Source organism: Lentinula edodes (genome assembly GCF_021015755.1).
Source record: "Lentinula edodes strain Le(Bin) 0899 ss11 chromosome Unknown C8R40scaffold_84, whole genome shotgun sequence".
NCBI lineage: Eukaryota > Fungi > Basidiomycota > Agaricomycetes > Agaricales > Omphalotaceae > Lentinula > Lentinula edodes.
Genome location: NW_025764390.1, coordinates 76,263 through 96,039, shown reverse-complemented (window position 1 = coordinate 96,039; position 19,777 = coordinate 76,263). Strand labels below are relative to the sequence as shown.

The 19,777-nt window shown below is 44.8% G+C and overlaps 5 protein-coding genes across 5 annotated transcripts; 1 reads left to right on the top strand and 4 right to left on the bottom strand.

The window, feature by feature from the left end:
• Positions 1-3,414: 3,414 nt before the first annotated feature.
• Positions 3,415-4,073, bottom strand: C8R40DRAFT_1269459 (uncharacterized protein; the record flags this gene model as incomplete). Its single annotated transcript, XM_046234021.1, has 4 exons — positions 3,415-3,505; positions 3,555-3,644; positions 3,691-3,805; positions 3,881-4,073. The coding sequence occupies 4 exons, from the start codon at positions 4,071-4,073 to the stop codon at positions 3,415-3,417; spliced, it is 489 nt and encodes a 162-aa protein (XP_046078999.1).
• A 2,138-nt stretch (positions 4,074-6,211) lies between these two features.
• Positions 6,212-7,809, bottom strand: C8R40DRAFT_1178505 (uncharacterized protein; the record flags this gene model as incomplete). Its single annotated transcript, XM_046232871.1, has 3 exons — positions 6,212-7,411; positions 7,463-7,647; positions 7,701-7,809. The coding sequence occupies 3 exons, from the start codon at positions 7,807-7,809 to the stop codon at positions 6,212-6,214; spliced, it is 1,494 nt and encodes a 497-aa protein (XP_046078998.1).
• A 4,537-nt stretch (positions 7,810-12,346) lies between these two features.
• Positions 12,347-13,331, bottom strand: C8R40DRAFT_1075259 (uncharacterized protein; the record flags this gene model as incomplete). Its single annotated transcript, XM_046226832.1, has 5 exons — positions 12,347-12,492; positions 12,585-12,641; positions 12,663-12,945; positions 13,011-13,040; positions 13,230-13,331. The coding sequence occupies 5 exons, from the start codon at positions 13,329-13,331 to the stop codon at positions 12,347-12,349; spliced, it is 618 nt and encodes a 205-aa protein (XP_046078997.1).
• Positions 13,332-13,867: 536 nt separating this feature from the next.
• On the top strand, positions 13,868-15,021 carry C8R40DRAFT_1063383 (2,4-dienoyl-CoA reductase; the record flags this gene model as incomplete). Its single annotated transcript, XM_046225520.1, has 6 exons — positions 13,868-13,999; positions 14,056-14,093; positions 14,143-14,297; positions 14,351-14,427; positions 14,489-14,582; positions 14,642-15,021. 6 exons carry the CDS (start codon positions 13,868-13,870, stop codon positions 15,019-15,021), a joined length of 876 nt encoding a protein of 291 aa, XP_046078996.1.
• Positions 15,022-16,437: 1,416 nt separating this feature from the next.
• C8R40DRAFT_1137017 (uncharacterized protein) lies at positions 16,438-17,818 on the bottom strand. The gene is made up of 3 exons (XM_046229411.1): positions 17,115-17,818; positions 16,616-17,060; positions 16,438-16,526 (listed from the first exon to the last, which is right to left on the bottom strand). Exons 1-2 carry the CDS (start codon positions 17,521-17,523, stop codon positions 16,648-16,650), a joined length of 822 nt encoding a protein of 273 aa, XP_046078995.1. The 5' UTR covers positions 17,524-17,818; the 3' UTR covers positions 16,438-16,526; positions 16,616-16,647.
• Between the last annotated feature and the right edge of the window lie 1,959 nt (positions 17,819-19,777).

The following is a 19,777-nucleotide window of genomic DNA, read 5'->3' as shown; positions in this document are numbered from 1 at the left end:
TTCCACTGACAGATATCAACGGGGAACCGCTGCTTGTCGTAGCGGTGAGTCGAGGGACACTAGACCTGGTGCAGAAACGAAATAGCAAGACCTGGATGAAATTCGCTAGTTACTAATATCCGAATAATCACTGATCCCGCGTACGAAGAGTTGGTGATCTACTGCGAGCACATCGGTACCAATGATATTCGCGGATATATATCCAGAAACAATGTATGTCCCGAACGAAGCGCAAGCAAAAGAGAGCAGTTTATCTGCTCTACTTGTGATGGTTGACGTATGTTTCTGTCTTTTCCGACAACATACACCAAATTCCATGAGATTTTGATGCTAAGGGAAAGCCTCACATGCAGCTTGAGGTCGGCAGTGTGTCAATACTACGAGGTCACTACTGAGTCTACAAAGGGAACGAGTTGCACCATTTGCGCCGTAGGTTAGCCGAATTGTGATAGCGTAGAGTGACTCTATGATGGTCAAAGAACGAGAAAACACCGCTATCCACCTAAACGACGATTGTGGTACTGGAACGAAGAAAAAATCTATAAGCCTATATACATGGTGATCATGCAAGCGCACGCACTGAAACCAAATGCCACGTCCAAATCCAAAAAAAAGGCTTGAAGCATTGAAGCGCCCACGACGAAAAGTTCGATTGGAAGATGCCGTGGTGTGTTAGCATTGCGGAAAAACCTGGAGCGGGACAATAAGATTATTTTCATCATCGAAGATATGACTCGCCGCACCACTGGCTTGCAAGTTGTATGTTGCATGTTTGGAACTATGAGCTGTAGTCAACACAGTCATTGGTCAACGGCGATCAACTATTATCCGGTCTTTCTGTAGCGTCAAGAAGCGTCATCATATAATCCCGACCACTTATCCGTTCAAAAGAACTCACTGAAAAGAACTCTCTCCGTGGCAAACTTCTCCCTGCATCGATTCCTCGAATGAAGAACATCTCGAGTGATCCTTGACCGCAAAAGTCTGTGGTCCTAAGTCGAGTATGAGTCTTGAGATCTTGAGAAGTCGAGCTGAGGTGGAACTGCTTGCTTAGATTTCGAGGGAGGAGGGAGTTTCGTCCGAAGATGCGAAGGAGCACATCATCCAGTGAAGCTTTGACAATTTTGGGTGTACGTACATTTGTCTCGCGATGTATGTGACCAGTATGTGACTGTTATTTGGGTTCCGACGTCTAACGTTTAACCTATATTGGCGCTCTCCGACTCGACCAGATACATAGAACGAACGACAATTTCAATCTTACAATATGATGTATATCAGCCCACTGGATAAATAGACGGGTACATGACATCGTTGGTGGTATAACAAGGAAACAGGTTCGCGGTACAATGATACTTGCTCTCTGATCTGTCTGATGTTCCTTTGTCTGTCCCATCTTGGACTGTAACAACCACCCTCTATCCCACTTTTTACCGCTATGCATTGTCATATTTCACCCTTACTCAAAACATGCCTTCTTCCTAAGTCAAGGCCGTTTCTTGAAAAATCGATTTACATTCGATCATCAGCTCTCCTGGATTGAATGATTCGAGGATGGACACAAACGCTCCCGACACTCTTGTGGTTCAATTCGCTTGGATTTACGCACATATTCGCTATCTATCTATTACATTGTATGTTCTTCCTCTATTTTGGGTACAAATTTTGATCCATCGTGAGTCGGTTCGGTATAGCTCAATTTTCTGATCCGTTTCTTCAGAGATTTAATCTTATCGTATTCGAATCGAGGTCTCACGGGGACACGGAATGAGACGACTTACCACAAACCTCAGTGTACAGAATCAAACAAGCAGCAGAGGATGTAGTGGCATTTATGGTATAGTGTATCAAACATGGTATCTGCGTCCCAGTTTTGACATTTCTACTCAGGACGTTCTCCTCCTTCCTCATTTTGTTGCAATGGACTATGGAAATCCTACTGCTCTCCAGATAGCAGTTTCTCATCGTCATCGGGTTCGATCACTTTTCATCATGTCGCAAACCTGTTTGGGAGAAGTGAATCCCATTACTTGTTATCATTGGTTCCTACTATTCGATTTATAGCCTCCGGATGTACGTGAAGGCCACCGTGTATGATTCTTGGTGCTTCTTTCCCCAGTGGCGCAGATGAAATTCATCGTGAGCGCATAATGGAGACAGCCTATGGTTATGCACGGTTCATTTCAGTATCCGCATACCGGATTTAGCGAAAGCGCAAGTTGTTCACTCAACCATTAATCCGACAGTCATTTTTGTCTTTCAGGATGGTCAATATGTCCATTGATTGCGTGAAAAGGCCTTAGGGATATTTTAGTAACTGTTGCATTGCCACGCTTGAGTTCTTGGCCAATCGAAAAGCTCAACTGAAAGCCTACAATGCCCAGTTAAATTGGCATATGGGACCGACGATGTGGCTTATTCTCAAACCTATACGGAAAATTTCTTGCGGGATTTCAAAGATGCTGGAGTCAATGCTTCGTTTGTCGCTCAAGGGGCACCTCATTTCCTGCTAATGGTTCATACGCCGTATTATCTTAAACCTCGTGATGATCCATCCACCCTGAGCAGGAATGTAATTAATGTCTTCGGGCCTGCTTGTCTTGTTTCATACGTACAGCAACCATTATCTGCACCAATTCACACTTGGTATATACTTTTCCTATCCTGAATTCGTATCGAAGATTGTGCTCCTACGTGGCTCTTGCCGGGTAAGCTCTCGCATTTCTTTCTTTCTTTCTTACTTCTTCCATGTTGAAATCTTCGCTGGGAAAATGCAGTTGGCTGTCACTTTTCGCTGTAATTCTCCTCTATTACCCTGCTCCTCGCATGATAGCAGTGGTTTGGATGCTATATCTGGGGCTGAACGTCGGAGTGTTTTTCTCTTATGATGCGCCTAGAGTTGTTCCATGATCCTTCGAGTCGCTGTTAGTCTTATCGGTTGCTCAAAATCTAAATCATCTTCATCAAGGAGTCCTTTTTACGATTGGATAGCTCATGAATGTGTATCGCTGCTATCTTTCCGTCATCAATAATTGTTGATATTCTCGCATCGAACTTTTTGTAAACGGAGAACAAATTCATGGCGATGCGTGGAGAATTCTGTAATCCGATGAGTAAGATTGCTAATAATATCTTCTAGTTTTTCTGACCGATCTGAAGTCTCAGCTACATTTTGCACCAACTAGACTGGCCCCTCTAGCTTTTTATTCTATCTAATCTTGGCCTGTTTGCCTCGCTGTTCAATAAACTCGTGCTCTTTAATTGGAGGTGTGCTTCGTACACTCTATTAAAAATCTACTCGTCGCTCCTCGATGGCTCTGTGGTAGGTGGAATATAAAATTTAAACGCCGTCGATTCAGGATATTTTATCTCAAGGGCCTCGATGTCAAAAGGCCCTCCCTTGGTGTGCATGCTCTAAAATGCACCCTTCCCGCCCTTCTGCCTTAGACCGCAAATGTCTCTATTATAGATTGGCCAGACTGCCAAAGTGCCGAAAATAGGTAGCCTAAGATGGTATTAAGCAAATTTCAGAACTCTGCTCTTCTCGGACCCACTGAGCTATCACTACTTTAAAAGTCACAAGCACAAGTGTTATTGTCTTCTCGTTATTTCTGGTCCCTGAACGCTTAGCGCGCGATTCTGCGCTAGAGGTTAATGGTCTGCTATGTTTTGAACGTTGTCTTGACTCACACTTGATTCCAGTTACGACAAAAAATCTTCAGGACCGTCAGTGTGTGTTTTGGTCCTTTTTTAGCTTGTGTTTCTAATGAACGACTGTCTCTTGCAGAGGGCAAAGCGCCAGATACTACCAATCCGAAATCATTTCAACATGCATGCACATCGAATGGATTTGTGCCCAGTCATACAAAGTCATACTTACAGTCATTTTCGGTCATAACGATTTTGATTTTCTTTATTGGGGTCACATCACATAAGCCGTAATGGATCTCCTTCCTTTCTATGCGGAAGTTTGGCCCAGTCCCAGCCGGTATTTTCAAAGAAAGCGAGCTCAACAACACACAGCTGACCGGGAATGCATCCATGACCTTTGAGTTGTTCTCGATTCCGCACATCCATTAAATTATACTCTTCTAGTTTCTTCTAGTGCTTTAACCGCTGCCCGGACACAACGTTAAGCATTATTCGATATCTTGATCGTACGTTGTGTTTTTGGATGCCAGCCGGATGCCAGCTTTTTTCTGAGTTTCCCGTCAACGGATGTCGACATCCAGAGCTTGGGGTCAATCCTGGTAGGTCTTGGTTTCTTCCTCTGAGTAGCCACCGGCGACTCCTGACCGTTTGAGGATTCCTTGGAACACAACATCATACTTCCTGATACTTACTGGTATAGCATTTTATGGAAGCTCATTATATTGCTGCACCTGTTGCGTAAAAATGTCTTCCGCCTGATGACTACCATAGGTATATGTACAGTACTTTCTGCACTGATTGGCTGACCAAACCTTGTCTGAATAGCTCGCCTTTCTGACTGATTCTACTATTGATTATAATTAATGTGCATCATCAGTCATGGTGAAATGGGGTGATATTGCCAACTATTGTCTCGCGGCAAGTGTCACACTCATAAATATCTCCCCTCGAGATAGGTGAACCGGTTTCGCGGTAATAACACGTTGGACTCAAATCTAGTCATCCACTGTAAGTGTTTCGACAAACATTCTAACATCTGGCCCTGAGTATAATGTATGGAAACCTCATCAACGATGGGGAGCTGGAGATGGAGAAGAACCACATGTTATGTGGAATAATAAATCAAGCCTAAAAGCTGTACATGCTGTATTGACTTTCACGGGGCAAGACTTGCCATATGAACTTATTGATTGACCGCACACAACATGTTCCTAAATTCTCGTCAGCTATTGAGCAAAGAACATTGACTGGTGTATTTTGACTTCATTCAAGCTATGTAACTTTGAAGAGTCTTTAAGGGAGTCGATCCCATTGAAATATATACATACAGAGTAAATCTATCATTTTACCCAGCAAGTTCCGGAACCCCAACTCTCGATCTCCCTCGTACATCCCACCACACTTGGGACTCGGGAACAATATTTACGTATGCAAGACCCGCTGAAGTCGCAGTGGCACCGGCTGGCACCGGGGTCCATTAGGGCACCTTAGGGCACCCTCCTCCGAAGATGACCGGAGTTTTCCAGTAAGTAGTGTTATCAGTGGTGAATTTAACACCACCGAAACAGCCTCCCGGCACCGACATTCGACATGATCTTTTGCGAACGGTTATAATTAACATAACGAAACAAATGTCGTCGATTCATCATTGGATGAACTCGAACGTCCTCAGGAAAGGTACAGCTTCGAAGATTGAGCATGAAAGGAAGAATGAAAGAGCTCTTTAATCAGACGGTGCTAACTCCCCCCAATTACATTTTGAGTTTATTTATCATCCATCATACCCCAACTGTCGGAGACATATCCGTTGAAAAGGCAGGCGCAGCTTGAGTGAGCGCTAAACTGGAATGAACATTTGACACCTGTTGTCCTTGTTCAGGCCATGGTATCCGTGGTTTCCGTCATGCGCGGTGCTGAATCGAATCTCCTCAAACATATCACCTTGTATCGACACCTAAAAAAGGGTTCAGCTCCAAAGCTTATCCACAGATATCCGTAAAATTTTTCGTCTATATATATATTTGGAGGAGTATGTTACAGCAGGGGAAATCAGGAAAAAATCAGGAGCAGGAGCAGAAAGTATTGATAGCAGAGAGAAAACGGGAACCATGGCCAGAAAGCGTAGACGATAGCGAAGAGGAAACAGGAAAATAAGACAAAACAAAAAACTTTATACATCACGAGTTAACTGTAAAAGTAGATATGTAGTAGAATGATTATAAGTGGATAATATGAACATTCTTGGTGCCGAGTAGCGTGCCTAAACTGACCAGATAATCCAGCAAGTAGGGGACATCGCGATAGAAGAATAGGAAGCAGCAACGATAAATAGGCCAAGGAGAAATGGACAACAGGAGGATTCAGAAGGGTAGGAGGTGAAAATCGGGAGAATTTGAACAAACAGCTACGCCCACGACACCGGATTTTTTGAAGATCAAAAGATAGCTATACACATTAGAATCAAAAAGACAAGGGAAACAGCAAATACCGGAGGCAGAACGAGGTATAGATCAGTTGAGGTGAAAGGAAATCATTGTGCGTTCATCGAAATTTATGTCATCTAAGGACCATTGACAGTGCCTCTTGACCAGATGTCACCCATATCACCTCCACCACCTCCACTTCCGCTTAATCCCGCCTGTGAGTAACCAGGTATGCTCTGGACGGGGGGCAGGCTTCTCTGCAAGCCGGAATTGCCTCCACTGCCCAAACCACCCAAACTACCTATGCCACCGATCCCATTCAGGCCACCGGAGCTTAGCCCATTAGACGAGCCAAGTCCATGACGGGAGGCAGACTGGGCAAAAGATGCTCCACCTAAGGGGGGAGGCGACGGTGCATAAGAACGATGATCATATCCGTTACGACTGTTACTCGTATTCAAACTTCCTGGAGGTGGGAGTTGATTTGAGCCAGCACCGAATACGCTACCTCCACTACCGCCTCCTGTAGAGGAGGAATTACCACCGGCTGAAGACGCCGAAGAACCAGAGTTGGAATTAAACATTTGAGACGGCGTAGGGAAGAATGGTGAATTGAGTGTAGGGAAATTAAAGTTGCTGTCTGCGCCCCCGCCGCCTGTCGACGAGTTGGGTCCGGAGCCTGAAGGGGAGCCGGATTGACCGGCATACCCACGAGACGACGATCGTTCTGTGCCAGGCCACATAGAGTTCGACCCAGCCGAGGAAGATCTACCATGGGAGGAATCGAGACGATCATTACCTAGTTTTCCTGAGGTATCCAAACGTGGATGGTCCCAGGAACTTCCTCCATGACTTGAATGGTGCGAAGACGAGGGACCATACATATGATGAGACTGACCAGCTGAAGGGATATTTTGAGAAGAAAGGTACGAGTGCAAAGCAGGTATCGTGTTAGATTGACCAGGGAGTCGGGGCGACGGAAGAGGAGCGTTATGGTTCAACGGTGGAGACATGGAATGATGATGATGGTTCGGCCTGTCTGCATTTAGATACGGATGTCGTGCAGATTCGCGTCCATAAGGATCTGAGCTTCCATACGATGGGAGAGAAGGTCTAGGGTGTACGCTGCCATGATGGTCATCATACGGTGCTCTGGGCAGCCCGTCGTCATGTATCGCGTCGGGCGTTCCTGGGCCGTCTACTGAGTGAACTCCAGTGTCGGTCTTTCGGCGCTTTCGAGAGTGGTTCGGACGTCGGCGGTAAACATAGTCTGGATATTTCGAGTTAAATGTTTCCTTGAGTTCTTTGGCACGATCGAGGTAAAATTGTTTTTCAGACTAAAGCCTGTTCACTAAACTGTATAAGCAACTAACTTAGAGAGAACTCACTGCAGGCATTGTGTTCCATTCTTTGCTGAGAATTTTGCTGATCTCTCCCGTGCGCATCGACTGGTTCTCTGAGGAAACTTGCGGTCGACGACGTCTGGCAAAGATCATAAACGCGTTCATTGGTCTTTTGGGTGTTCCATCGGCATTGAGTGTTTGCGAAGTAAGAGTTTGATTAGTTTCAACGTCTAAAATAGCTATCAACATATGAAATTTTGTATGCAGCCACTAGACGACGTACCTTCGTCTTTTACTGCATCTCCCTGGTAATAGTTGGAGCCATCATCGGAAGGGGACTGCGAGTTACGCGCAGCGCCAGGCGCGTCGATGGGAGAGTATTGAGAGGTCATCTTCGTATACTGTAACAGAATAGAAAAGACTTAAAGAGAGAGTAAAGAAATGAAATGATCAAGAACCTTGTTGACTTGAGTTGTTTTGTATAACCCCATGAAATCTTGATCGAAACAAAAATGACACAAATCCCAATTGCGGTATGATCGGCACGCGGGTCGAAATTTCTATACAAACCTTCTTTCCCACAAATCCTCTCCGTTCTCCGGGCTCGGCTTTCTTTTGACAGTGACTCAAGTTAAACGCGGAAGGAAGGTCAGGAGTATAACAAGCTCTACTTGAAGCTTTGGATCGCTCAACGCTTCAGGAAAGTTATAAACTAGACACGCGCTTTATTCGGTACTTACTCATCCACTTTATTTTTCAACTATTTTCTGCATGAATTTGTGCCCAAATATCCAAACCGGACGAATCAGGTAAACAGTACTCATCTGGGCACGAAAATCTTAACATCTACGGTGGAATCTGGGGACCCTGCCCTGACGGAGGCACGGAGCTTGACTTGTGACCAAACAAATCGATGACACCGGTTGGCGCGCGCAGGCTCTTGGAAATTTTAGAATATTGCTCCCAATCAAAGCACAAGCAGTAGAACGTTCTACTGTAACTAACATTGACTTTGTCAAAACGAAGGATTGACAGAGGGAGAGGCAAGATCCCTGGATATGGTAATTACGGAGAGTTACTCTGTACATGTGCTCGGGAACGTTAGCTCGCATTTGACCGAATTTCTCCAAAAATCGACTCTTTGATCACAAAAAAAATCATCAAAACGGGCTTACGGCAATTACGGCATGCCGGCATCAATCCGCCTTGTGGAAACGAGGCTCTACTCACGTAAATGATAAACCTTTCTCCTTCCTTCCAAATCCAAACTCGTTCCCAAGCTTTTGCTTTTTTTGCCTGACTTTTGCCAGCTTTTGTCAGCTTTCTGCCTTGGTTCGGTAAATGTTTGCAGATGGAAGATATGACATCGAGATCTCCGTGTTCTTTTGGCCCCGCGTTCGTAGTCTTGTTGCCTTCCTCCCTCCCTTCCCCATCATACGACATCTAGTTTCGAATCAGCATCCTGTGAAGACCTGGACCTCTGTCCCTGTCACCCAGTACTTGGTTCACCTGCTCCGCTTTTGCCTATTCTCTTCTCCTAGTTTACGATCAGTGGCTTTTTCGTGTTTGATCACCAAGCAAAAGGTGATTCATGATTCATTCCGGGTGAAGAATTCTAAAACCTTTGTACCCCACGGACACCTACAAATTCGACCCCAAATGATCATCAATCAGTTAAATAAACCGCCACGATACTTGATAATGATACGTGGAATATGTGAAGAACGTGGGGGACACGAGGGTCTTCAAGTTCATCTATTCAACCAATCAAAGGTCTTTTCAATTCTTCCATGTACATACTGTTTCGGAAGCGCAACCAAAGCAAAATTTGAGATTACAGCGTCAACTTCGTTTTAGGGACTTTTCACATGTTAATAGCCTTCTGACAACGAGACGGAAAATTCCAACTCCTGGGAGGATGCAACAGGTGAGAAAATGTCTTATTTTTCTTTCCTTGATTGCTTGAGTCTGCTTGTGTCTGAGCCTCCGGTTTGATGACCTCCGGAGATAGGATTGCCAGCCTGACCTCTTGCGCTCGTTTCCAGTAATCTTAGTATCCACCTGGTCCTCCACGAGAACGATGCGACGTGATTTTTCAGGGGAATGAACCTGAGAAAAACGTAAAGAACGGGATTATGGTCTTCAAGGTGATTCGACCGTTGGCTGTTCCCCGACTCTCTCGGTCTTTCTAAAAGACCCCCTCCGCTTCTTCTTCTTCTCTTCTCCAACTGCACTTCTCGGCTTCTCATTTGCCTTCGGAGGCTCTCGCACTCTATTTCGGGCATTGATTCGGGCTCTATACACTGTATGAATACCTTCCCCATCTACCTTCCATCTCCCCAGCTATATTTTTCCCGCTCAGTTTGACAAGGCGAGTCCTAGTGCAGGGGTACATCACGATATTTTCGTTCTTTGCTGAAATTCCACACGAAGTCGCCCGTATGAGGCTAGCTCGCTTTGTTTCCAAGGTATTGGCGGCTAGAAAACAGGCAGGCAGAGGTGTAGTGACGTACGGGCTACCTCCGCGAGACTCTGCTATTTAGTGGTTCATACATGGACTCTGCCCACACAATGGATCCTAGCCTATGCTATGCTATGCAAGACTAGGACAGTGACAATCTCCGACCAACACCAGCCAACCATACGTCAAACCCTGCATACAGTGCTAGCCGGATCCCTGAAACAAATCAATCAGTGCAAGGGCCTTTGATGAGAGTTTCGGGCGAGATTGTAGCGACGAGAGGGGATGCGACTTTGAACTGTGGATCAATAATGATCTTGACGGTAGAAGGCGTTCTTGTCTAAAGTCGATTTCAGGGAACCGTATAGCCCGTTTTAAACCTTTTGCGTGGACTCGCGGTCGTTACTGAGATTAATGATTTAGCATTTGTATTCATCGTTCAAGTCTATCAACTCAACGTTCGCGGACTGTATGCACGTTTGAAAGTATATCACTATAGTATGTCACTTACAGCAGTATATACTTACTTATATTTGCATCTCCTGCATATGTTCTGTGAATCGTATTGATCAATGATTGCTTTGTGTATAACATTCAGCACGATTCATCTATGTATAGTAGTAATACACTCATGGACGATAGGAATACACATCCTATATCAACTTCACGTATAGAAGTATGCTGTTGTCCATTTCACTGCATTCTACTTTATACAGAAGATATGGACGTACAGTGGATGTAGCAAGTCAACTGAATTGATACAAATTGGCAATTCTTGAATGGATTGAATTGGATTTTTCTTCCGAAATCAATTAGTTGAATTACTTCTTCGATTGTTGAACACCGGAACTGAATACACAAAGGGGCTGAGGGATGGGGAACTTGGAAGGGTGCCGTCGAGGTTCGAGAGCATACATTCAACTCACAAACAAGATTGTATGAATCATGATGAAGGCCTGTGTCAGTGAAAGAGATTGGAGGAACAACAACTTTGCACCTTCAATGCATGAATGAATGTATATTATTGATAATACAGTACCCTCCTGAATAACAACAGTCTGAATAGAAGTATTCAATGGAGGATTGTTCCTTCGGTTCTCGAGATCAATGTCTGAAGGAACGCGTTTTGCTGACTGTATAATGTTCGTTCCGCCCGTCTAATTGACCATTCATTAATGATTACTATTTAGTATTCTCTTGTCAATTCGTTCTATGATATTATATTGGAGTATGTATACGAATTCTTCTTCCTATTGTCAGGAGCATAAATTCAGTCGAGCAGAACCGCGGAGTTCCAAAAAATAATACTGAACTTATCTATGTAGCGCATGGTTTTTCGTGTATATAAATTATTCGTAGGCGATATCATACTACTGGATCCTAGTTGACTTTATCGTGGACTGTATACCTCAATTCAATCCACCTCACTGACCCCTGACTTCCCGGGATGATCTTTACTGGATAATACTGAAGCATTGAGACCAATAAAATCAAAGCAATCTTCACTCATCCTACAAGTGTTCGTGGTGATCCTAGTGAGTGGTCACTGTAGAGTATATTTACAGTGGGGAAAGAAAGACCTATGTAGAAACCATTCAACGGTGCAGCTCACGATGATCCATAACATCATATATACTTGGACTTTCTTCGATACTATATGTAGCATAGTTTACCCGCTGCCCGAGTGTCTATTATAATCATGATTGTCAAATATGCAATGTTAACTGCGGTAGTCAATTCTTCTGTGGCAAAAATTCCGGATGCAGACGGCAGCGTAGTATCAGCATCTCGGGCTGGATATACCAAGGTGAATCAGTTATTTGCGCTCGACAAACTTGATCACTGAACGTAAATGAGGATCATCCGCATAGCGCATCCAGCTGAAGAAGTCACCGAAATCATCATGAAAGCCAAAAGCTTCATTAGTGACGGCGGCACCGTTTACTACCAGCTATAATCTCAGGTCTCACTTTATGAACATTGAGGGCTTCTGAATCCCCTTCACATCGTACATGAATGTGCACTATTTGCCTCAAATGCAATCGAAGTTTGATGGGTCAAAATGATATATACCGACCTCAGGGTATAGGTCATGGTTGGAAGTGGGTTTTTATGCAAATCATTCACGAAAAGACGATCAAAACCAACGGTCCCCATATTCATGCAAGAAACCCGTAGATAATCATTGGATAACTAGTAACCTTGCCGTCTGAAAACGAAGACTATTGCACCCGGATTTTATCTCGTACAACTCAAAGACCGTGGATTTCGTGCTTCTTGTTGATACTCGCATTTATCTTGACTCGATCCCTCGTTTGCCCCTCGTTTGCAACATAGGGAGTTAACATGATAAGGAGCCCAACTCTCTTACTGATTTTCGTCAATACTTGTAGTACGCACTTCAAACAAGTATTTTCTATGGACTATGGCCCAGAAATCTTACTTCGGTGTTTCTCTCACCACTCTGATCACACAACGACGAACAAATATAATTGCAACCGTGTACCACCAACGCTGAACAGAACATTCTGGTATCTTTGTATGTTCGATGCGTGCAGTGCGATAGTGGAAGCGCCAGCCGCATTGGCATTGTGGTGAAGATCCTTGTGGTATACTGTACCAGTTGAGAGCATCATTAGCTATAAACAATCCACCAGGCTCCGTAACTTCTCATTCGACGAACCAGAATGCTAGATTGAAACGGACCTCCCTTCGAAAGACCGTCTAAAGTGGGACTAGGACACCCGATACTACTTACAACACCTAAAAAGAGTAAATACATACCATGATGATAAGGAGCTAAATGATGATCAATGTGATACAGAATGAGTGATGGAAGCTGAAATTCCATTAGACCGATGTGGAGATGGATCATGAGGCTGGGTGAGGACGGATGAAACTCGACAGAAGATGTGCGCCCAGACAGAAACGACACCGTCACCGTCGAATTCGTGATCACATTGACAACTTGAAGGAGATATCCAAAGGAGGATACGATTATTGGGTCCAGAACACGCCGCAAAAATCCGTTGGAAACGTTTTTCCGTATTGGTTGAAGCCCCGTCAACTTGGTGTGGCGAAAGAAATGCGTAAGGCAATACGTACCCTAAGAGGCTTGATTGATAGACATACCATAAGCTGGTATTTCTTGAACGTACGTGTCTAATTCCAGGTTGAGATCAACAGCAATAAGGATATCTGCAGTCAACCGTCCTTATTTTCAAAGTTGGAGCCTGGAACGAAATCGGCGACGACCGAGCTCCGAAGCTTGCCCGAGAAACGTCCTGTGAAAAATCATCAAATCAAAAAGCGGTTACTGCGATCTAACATCGTCAGCCTACCTTAGCCTACCTTCTGGACGGCAAGTGCCTTATCCCAGTTCCCAGCGGGATAAATCCGTTCATCATGGAAATGGAAGATGGAAAACGGGAGGGGATACGGGGCCATGACCATGAGATCTAGAGTGATAGATGTTATGTTGAGAACACTAGATATGGACAAACCGTTATTCAAAGAATATGCCAAACCTGGAAAGATGAAACGGAACACTATAGATTGGGAGTGGGATACGTACGTTCTATACCCCGTGCACGAGGTGGAAAACCTTCCAGCACCCGCTGAGCTTCAAGTACCACAAAGTATTACAAAGTACATTGGAAGGACGTTCCTGTGAGTCCGAGTATGAGTGAAGACAGTTGGGGTCGTGTCAGAACGAAAAAGCAGATGAGGCGAGTATACTATAAATCATGGTAAAAATGTCGGAGCACTGGGGTGGTTAATAGATCCAGAAGCCGTTCAATCCGATATGGCGCCAATCATAGGAGTCCGAAATTGAAGTCGCGCTTCAAATTGCACGTGGTCATCACCGATCGCCGGAGAGCGACGCCTCGTCGGAGCTTCGAACCTCAGGTAGTGAAGCCAGGGTAAAGCCTGGCTTCATTTATTGCGTCGCGCAACCTATCACTTTATTCTACTTCAAACAACAGCCCATGGCACCTACTTCTTACATTGCACCGCTTGGCGACTCAACTTCTGTGTTCAAGGAAGATATCTTCAAAGGAAAGGTCTTGTTTTGTACCGGAGGAGGTTCGGGAATATGCAGAGGAATGACAGAAGCTGTGGTAAGCATACAACCCCCAATGTCCTTGTTTTGTTGCTGCTAGAGTACTCTCCTTAGATGCGCCATGGAGCCGATGCAGTTATAGTTGGACGAAAGTTAGCATCTGAACCAACAATTTACTCTGTTTTGTTGACAGCACTTCAGACTTGATCGTCTTACCCAAGCAGCGAAGGAGCTATCTGAAGCGACTGGAAGAACATGTATTCCCGCACAAGCGGACGTAAGACAACCTAATATGCTGAAAGACGCAGTCAAAAAGACGATCGAAAAGTTCGGAAAGATAGACTTCGTAATTTGTGGTATGGTTCGAGAGTCTTTGCTTGTATTCCTTGTTTCACTGTGTATGGTACAGGTGCCGCTGGTAACTTCTTGGCACCAATATCTGGTCTCTCGGAGAATGCTTTCAAGACCGTTATGGAGATCGATACCGTGCGTCACCTCTTCATTCAAATATCTCGATTCCCCTCCTTATTTCGTCGCCTGTTTAAAGCTCGGAACTTATAACACGATCAAGGCCACCATCGCACATATTCGTCAGTCGAAGGGTTCTTATATCCATGTTAGTGCCACTCTACACTATAAAGGTCAGTGTCAAGTCCTTTGTTCAAAAGATAATATCTGAAACGCCTTCGCAAAAAAACAGCAACGCCATATCAAGTTCACGTCTCCTCTGCCAAAGCTGCAGTCGATGCCCTTTCTGCTGTTCTCGCTGTCGAAGAAGGTCCGCATGGCGTGCGCTCGAATGTGATTGCACCTGGTCCTATAGGCAATACCGAAGGCATGCAACGTTTATCCAATCTCGCAGATGGAATCGGTTCCCTATTTCCTCTTGGTCGCGTCGGTGAGATCAAAGATGTTGCCAACGCCACCGTATTTTTGTTTAGTGAAGCTGCATCGTATATTACGGGCCAGATAGTTGTTGTTGATGGTGCAATGGAGCATATGAGGCAGTTCCAATTTCCCTACCCTCAGGCTGTTTTGGACCCAGGAAGTGTTCGAGATATGATACAAGGAAAGCTCTAAATCTTAGTTGGTCTGGTCCATACCTAAAAAGAGAGCACCGTGGCCCAACGATGTACCTAATAATTTGTATTTACTAGAATATGAATGCTTCAGTGCCAATTTTCCCCGCAGAAATGATTACTTTTAGAAAACTGCGCAAAGCTACAAACGTGCTTGTAGGAGACGTCAGAGGCACTAGTAAAACATATAATTGGAACAAAGTGGCGAATAGAAGGATTGTTATGTTCTGAGAGTAGAATCTCGGAAAATTCCTGGACTGGTGATTCTGCGGCTCCGAATAGAGGGAACTTCTGGTCAAAATTCCGTATCATAACGCACATCGAAAGCTCTACATAGCGGCAACAAGGGCAAGATCAGCATATCTCGACCTAGAAATGTTATCGGACTCAAGGTTCAGGCAGTGGACCGCTGTGATTTTTAGAACGTTTTTAGAACGAGTATAGATACCTTGCCTGAGGGAGGTCTTGATGAGATTCTCTGCCACATCAAAGGAATAGGTTTATACCTGGGATGTATTTGAGATGAGAGAGACTGTCCTTTCCTAGTACAACTTCCGACTGATCGAAGAGTCGTAAGGAAGGGTCGCAATCGCGTTCTAAATAATCAGAAATTTGCTGAGGGAAAGCCATGGAAGGGTATCCGATTTCACACACCTGTACGGCCTCCTTAAAGAATCCTGCACTCGGGTGCTAGGCTGTGGCCCTGTGATGTCGTGAGTCGCTGTATGAGGTGCTCACCAAATAGTTTAAAATTCGATTTTCAGCCGTAATAAATGTATGCTGCACAGGGCGTGGGCTCATACGGCGTACGCTACATTGACATTGAATGGACTAAATCCCTGGAGTCACAAATACAGAGCGCCGAGATAGTTGGACAATTCTATCAGCGGCGGAGTACATGCATCCCAGCTGCAAACCCTATCTGAGATTTCCTTTCAGAAATGTCCGAAATTTTCGTACATAGACAGACTCCGTCCAGGTCCGCTCAGACTGGATTGTTTTCCGAAGAAAAACATGTAACCCATTTTTTCTTCGAAGCTACGATTAGGAAAAACCGTACGTTTCAGGCAGGCCAAGTAGACCCCCACGGGGTTTTCCGCCATTGGCACGGACAGGTGGGGACCTGGTGACAAGTTGCTAAACCAGTCTAGAACAAGGAGATCTTGGAAGCATCAAATAAAAAGCAAATAGAACCCCAAAATGGCTTGAAAATCATTTGTACTCAAAGTTGATCACGTCAAGTTCGGCGTGTCCTTGCCACTTGAGGAAACAGAAACAAGAAAAACCCTGATAGAACGACGTGACAAAGCTCACCCGATTGTGAATAGACGCGAGCTCTCTATTCATGTACAGTATTTACAACAAGTACTTTGCAAGTCTTGTTATCGGCGGTCTACCGCAGTATATGCCTTCGCTCTGGGCTGGTACCAGGGTCTGTGTACGCAGCTCATGACTACGGTCATCCATTGAAATAATTCTCCGAGCCCCAACGACCAAGAGTAGACCCTAATTTTTTTTTCGAAGATGATCAACGATATTGCAAAACGGAAGGCGGAGAAAATGGAAGCAGGATAACGAAGAAGTGAATATCTCACGCTGATTACCAAACACTCATGGTCTCTGAGCTTCAAGGATAGTGCTCATACTGGGTCACATCCAGGATTTTCATGTTATCTGTTTCTGGCAATGCATCCCTGACTTCTTGTACTAGAACCAAAAAATCGTTCATAGAGGATTGCACACGCCAAGAGAGTGCGACTTCGATGGTCGTGATTGTTGGCAGTTCTTGAGCAAAGGAAGTGAGCGTTTTGTCAAGGGAATACGACCCGATTGCCCAGACGTCGTCCACAGATAGTACGAGAGTAACTTTCCGTAGTTCCATACATGGTTTCGTAAACGCTATGCGTGCTAGTTGGCGTAAAAGCGTCCTCTGACTGCTGACATGATATTGAGTATGAAGAGTGAGACTAGTTATATTGGGAGCCAGTGAAACGACAGAAAGGTCCTCTGAGGACGGATAAACGCCGTATGGGACATGAACTTGAGCTTAGTCAGTGGGAGTGCTATGCGAGTGAGCAGATTTGAATGACTCACTTCCGTCGGGAAAAAGTAACAACTCCAGGTGAAGTAGCGTTGTACCGAACCTCTGGAGAATCGGGATGCAGTCTGAACTGAAGGTTTGAACCTTTAGTCGTTGAAGCTTATCCAGATTAAAGATAGCAGCTCGGTCCAGGAACAGCGCATGATCAATCTCTAGGGAGTTAACCCCATACGTTAAAGAGTGGATTGGAACGTGAGAGCCATTCTCGGTGACCGACGTGTCCTCGATAGAGACGTCGTGGTGCTTCAACAAGTTCCCGATAGATGTGAGAGCGAGACTTTGGTGTAGCGATAAAAAGCTCCGCACGAAGCGAGTATACTGGATGGTGGACCGAGGATGACAGTTTCGAATTTCAAGGACTGAAAGTCGAGGAAGAGAATGAGGAATCGGTTGGAGGAACATATCCTCTGGGCTTTCGATATCAGCAGCGTCAAATATGAAGGATAAATGCTGAATGACATCCGTCAAATGCGTGGACTCCTTCAAAAGATCCCAGTTTGCTAAAGAAACCCATGTCCTAGTGTCACTGCGTATGCGAAGGCGGATGGTAGTGTGTGAGAGAGTTGATACTACCACGTAATGGAATAAATGTAAAATCGCGCGTTGACGCCATAAGTGACTGACATACGAGCAGCTCTTTAAGTCAAGAGCTGAATCGCATAGAAAGTCTATAATGAGAAGATGAAGTTCGGGAGGAAGAGTCATTATAGTGAGCGCTAATCGATAAACAGCTAATCTAATCATTGTTTAAGCGCACTCAAAAGTTTGAAATAGACTATCGCCTCTTCCTCTTTACCTCTCCATCAGACACCCTCACGAAGGACATATACATATGGCGATAAGATACTCAAAATATGAATACCAGCGCATCAACTGCTCTACTTTGCTTGAACTTTTTCGATTCGGAATCGACCACATTAGTACCACTCCTTCGACTCGTTTCTGACTGGGATGCAGACTCGAATTTAGTAGATATTTGTGGAAGAGGCTGACTTCGATATAAGATAAGAATAAGCAAGCTCATTCTATGTTCAAGGCTTAGTCGACTAGTCACTAGTAACATCTGGGACCACTTTACTAGACCTGACCACTATGACAATCGTTTCATCCGCGTTCATATCCACAGTCACGCCAGGTTTTCCGTGAATCACCTCTCTGATCCTGAGTTTTCCCTTCGTCACAACGGCTACAACTGTTCCTTGACACACCAGCTCTTCACTCTGTCTGGACGAGGCTCCTGAACTGGGAATGTGCATGTAGTTCTTGCTATTCACTGTAGGAAGATTTGCCTAATTCTTCATGCGTATGTTGGCCCATCGGTAAGGCCTAATGAGCTACAGCAAGGTTAAACCACTTCCTGATCTTTCTTGTCGTCTTTTCTTTTGAATTTTACCGTACTCTTCTAAGAACAAGTACAGCCGTATCTGTGGCTGGATTGGAGGAAATAGGACCTCGAGTATGAATAGTAGGAGTCCGTGAACTGGGAGAAGCAGTGCGGCGCCTGAAATTAGTTAAGGCCTGTTCAGACGGAACGACTTTTATACTGGCGGTACTCCTCGCTGTCCCATTGTCGGCGGCAAGCTAGACTCTTGAGTAAGTAACGAAGAACAAATTCTGCAAGAAAGTTTCTTATCGACAAAAGATTCCGTTGCAGCAAGGGGTAAGGCGGCAGCGGATACGAAAGAGAGAAGCCCGAATAAGAAGCAACTAGTAAGCTTTTAAGGTAAGGAGGCCCCCAGAATCTCCTGCAGAACCTCACCCGAAATAGCGTCATTTTGGACCCGATTTTGGCGATTTCCTGGTCCTAAAATAGCGTCATTTTCAGTCAAAATCCGTAGTCCTTGTCCGTTTATAGCGTCATTTGAGTCGGCAGGAGTCGGCGCACCAGCACCGAACCAAAATTTTTTTGAGCACTGGAAAAAGAACATCAACATTTGAATTTTAAAGGAAATTTTAGAAAAAATTCTCGATTTCACGTGACGATCCTGGTCCGAAATAGCGTCAATCATGGCAAAATCGTAGCGTCAATTAGGGCGTCAGGCCGGGCGGGGTTCTGCAGGAGATTCTGGGGGCCTAGGTAAGGATGTGAGAGTTGAAATATATGACGGGGATCTGACAGTGGAAATGCAGCAAGATAAGGCCCGTAGACGCTAAAAGAGGTAGATATTCCTCGATTTTTGACTAGCAGTACCGACTATTTTCCCCGTATATGTCTAGCAAATCCTGCCATTCAAAATTTGACTGGTTCAAAATCAAACATACCACGAAGGCGGTATCGATCCTATTGATGTATTGTATATGGCGAATAAGGAAAGTGAGTTTAACCTGAGATGAGACGCGTCAAGAAGAAAACTAAGGTGTAAGTAGTACCAGAGTACATAGTACTCAACAAGACTCAACGATTTAACAAGCTAAGAGGAACTTCGACGACATCCGTATCCGGAATGTCACGTGTCTTATGGATTCGATTCTGAACGCGATCGTTCACTGTCAGTTTAGTCTTCATCGACGTCAGAGTCGACGAGAATGACCACTGAGACAACTTCTGCACGTGTGGACTTCTTCTCAGATATAAAAGCTAGCTAACTCTCGTCAATGGTCTTCCTTCTCAACCGCCATCATGGGTTTCCTCAAATCACTCGCTGTTGTAGCTGCT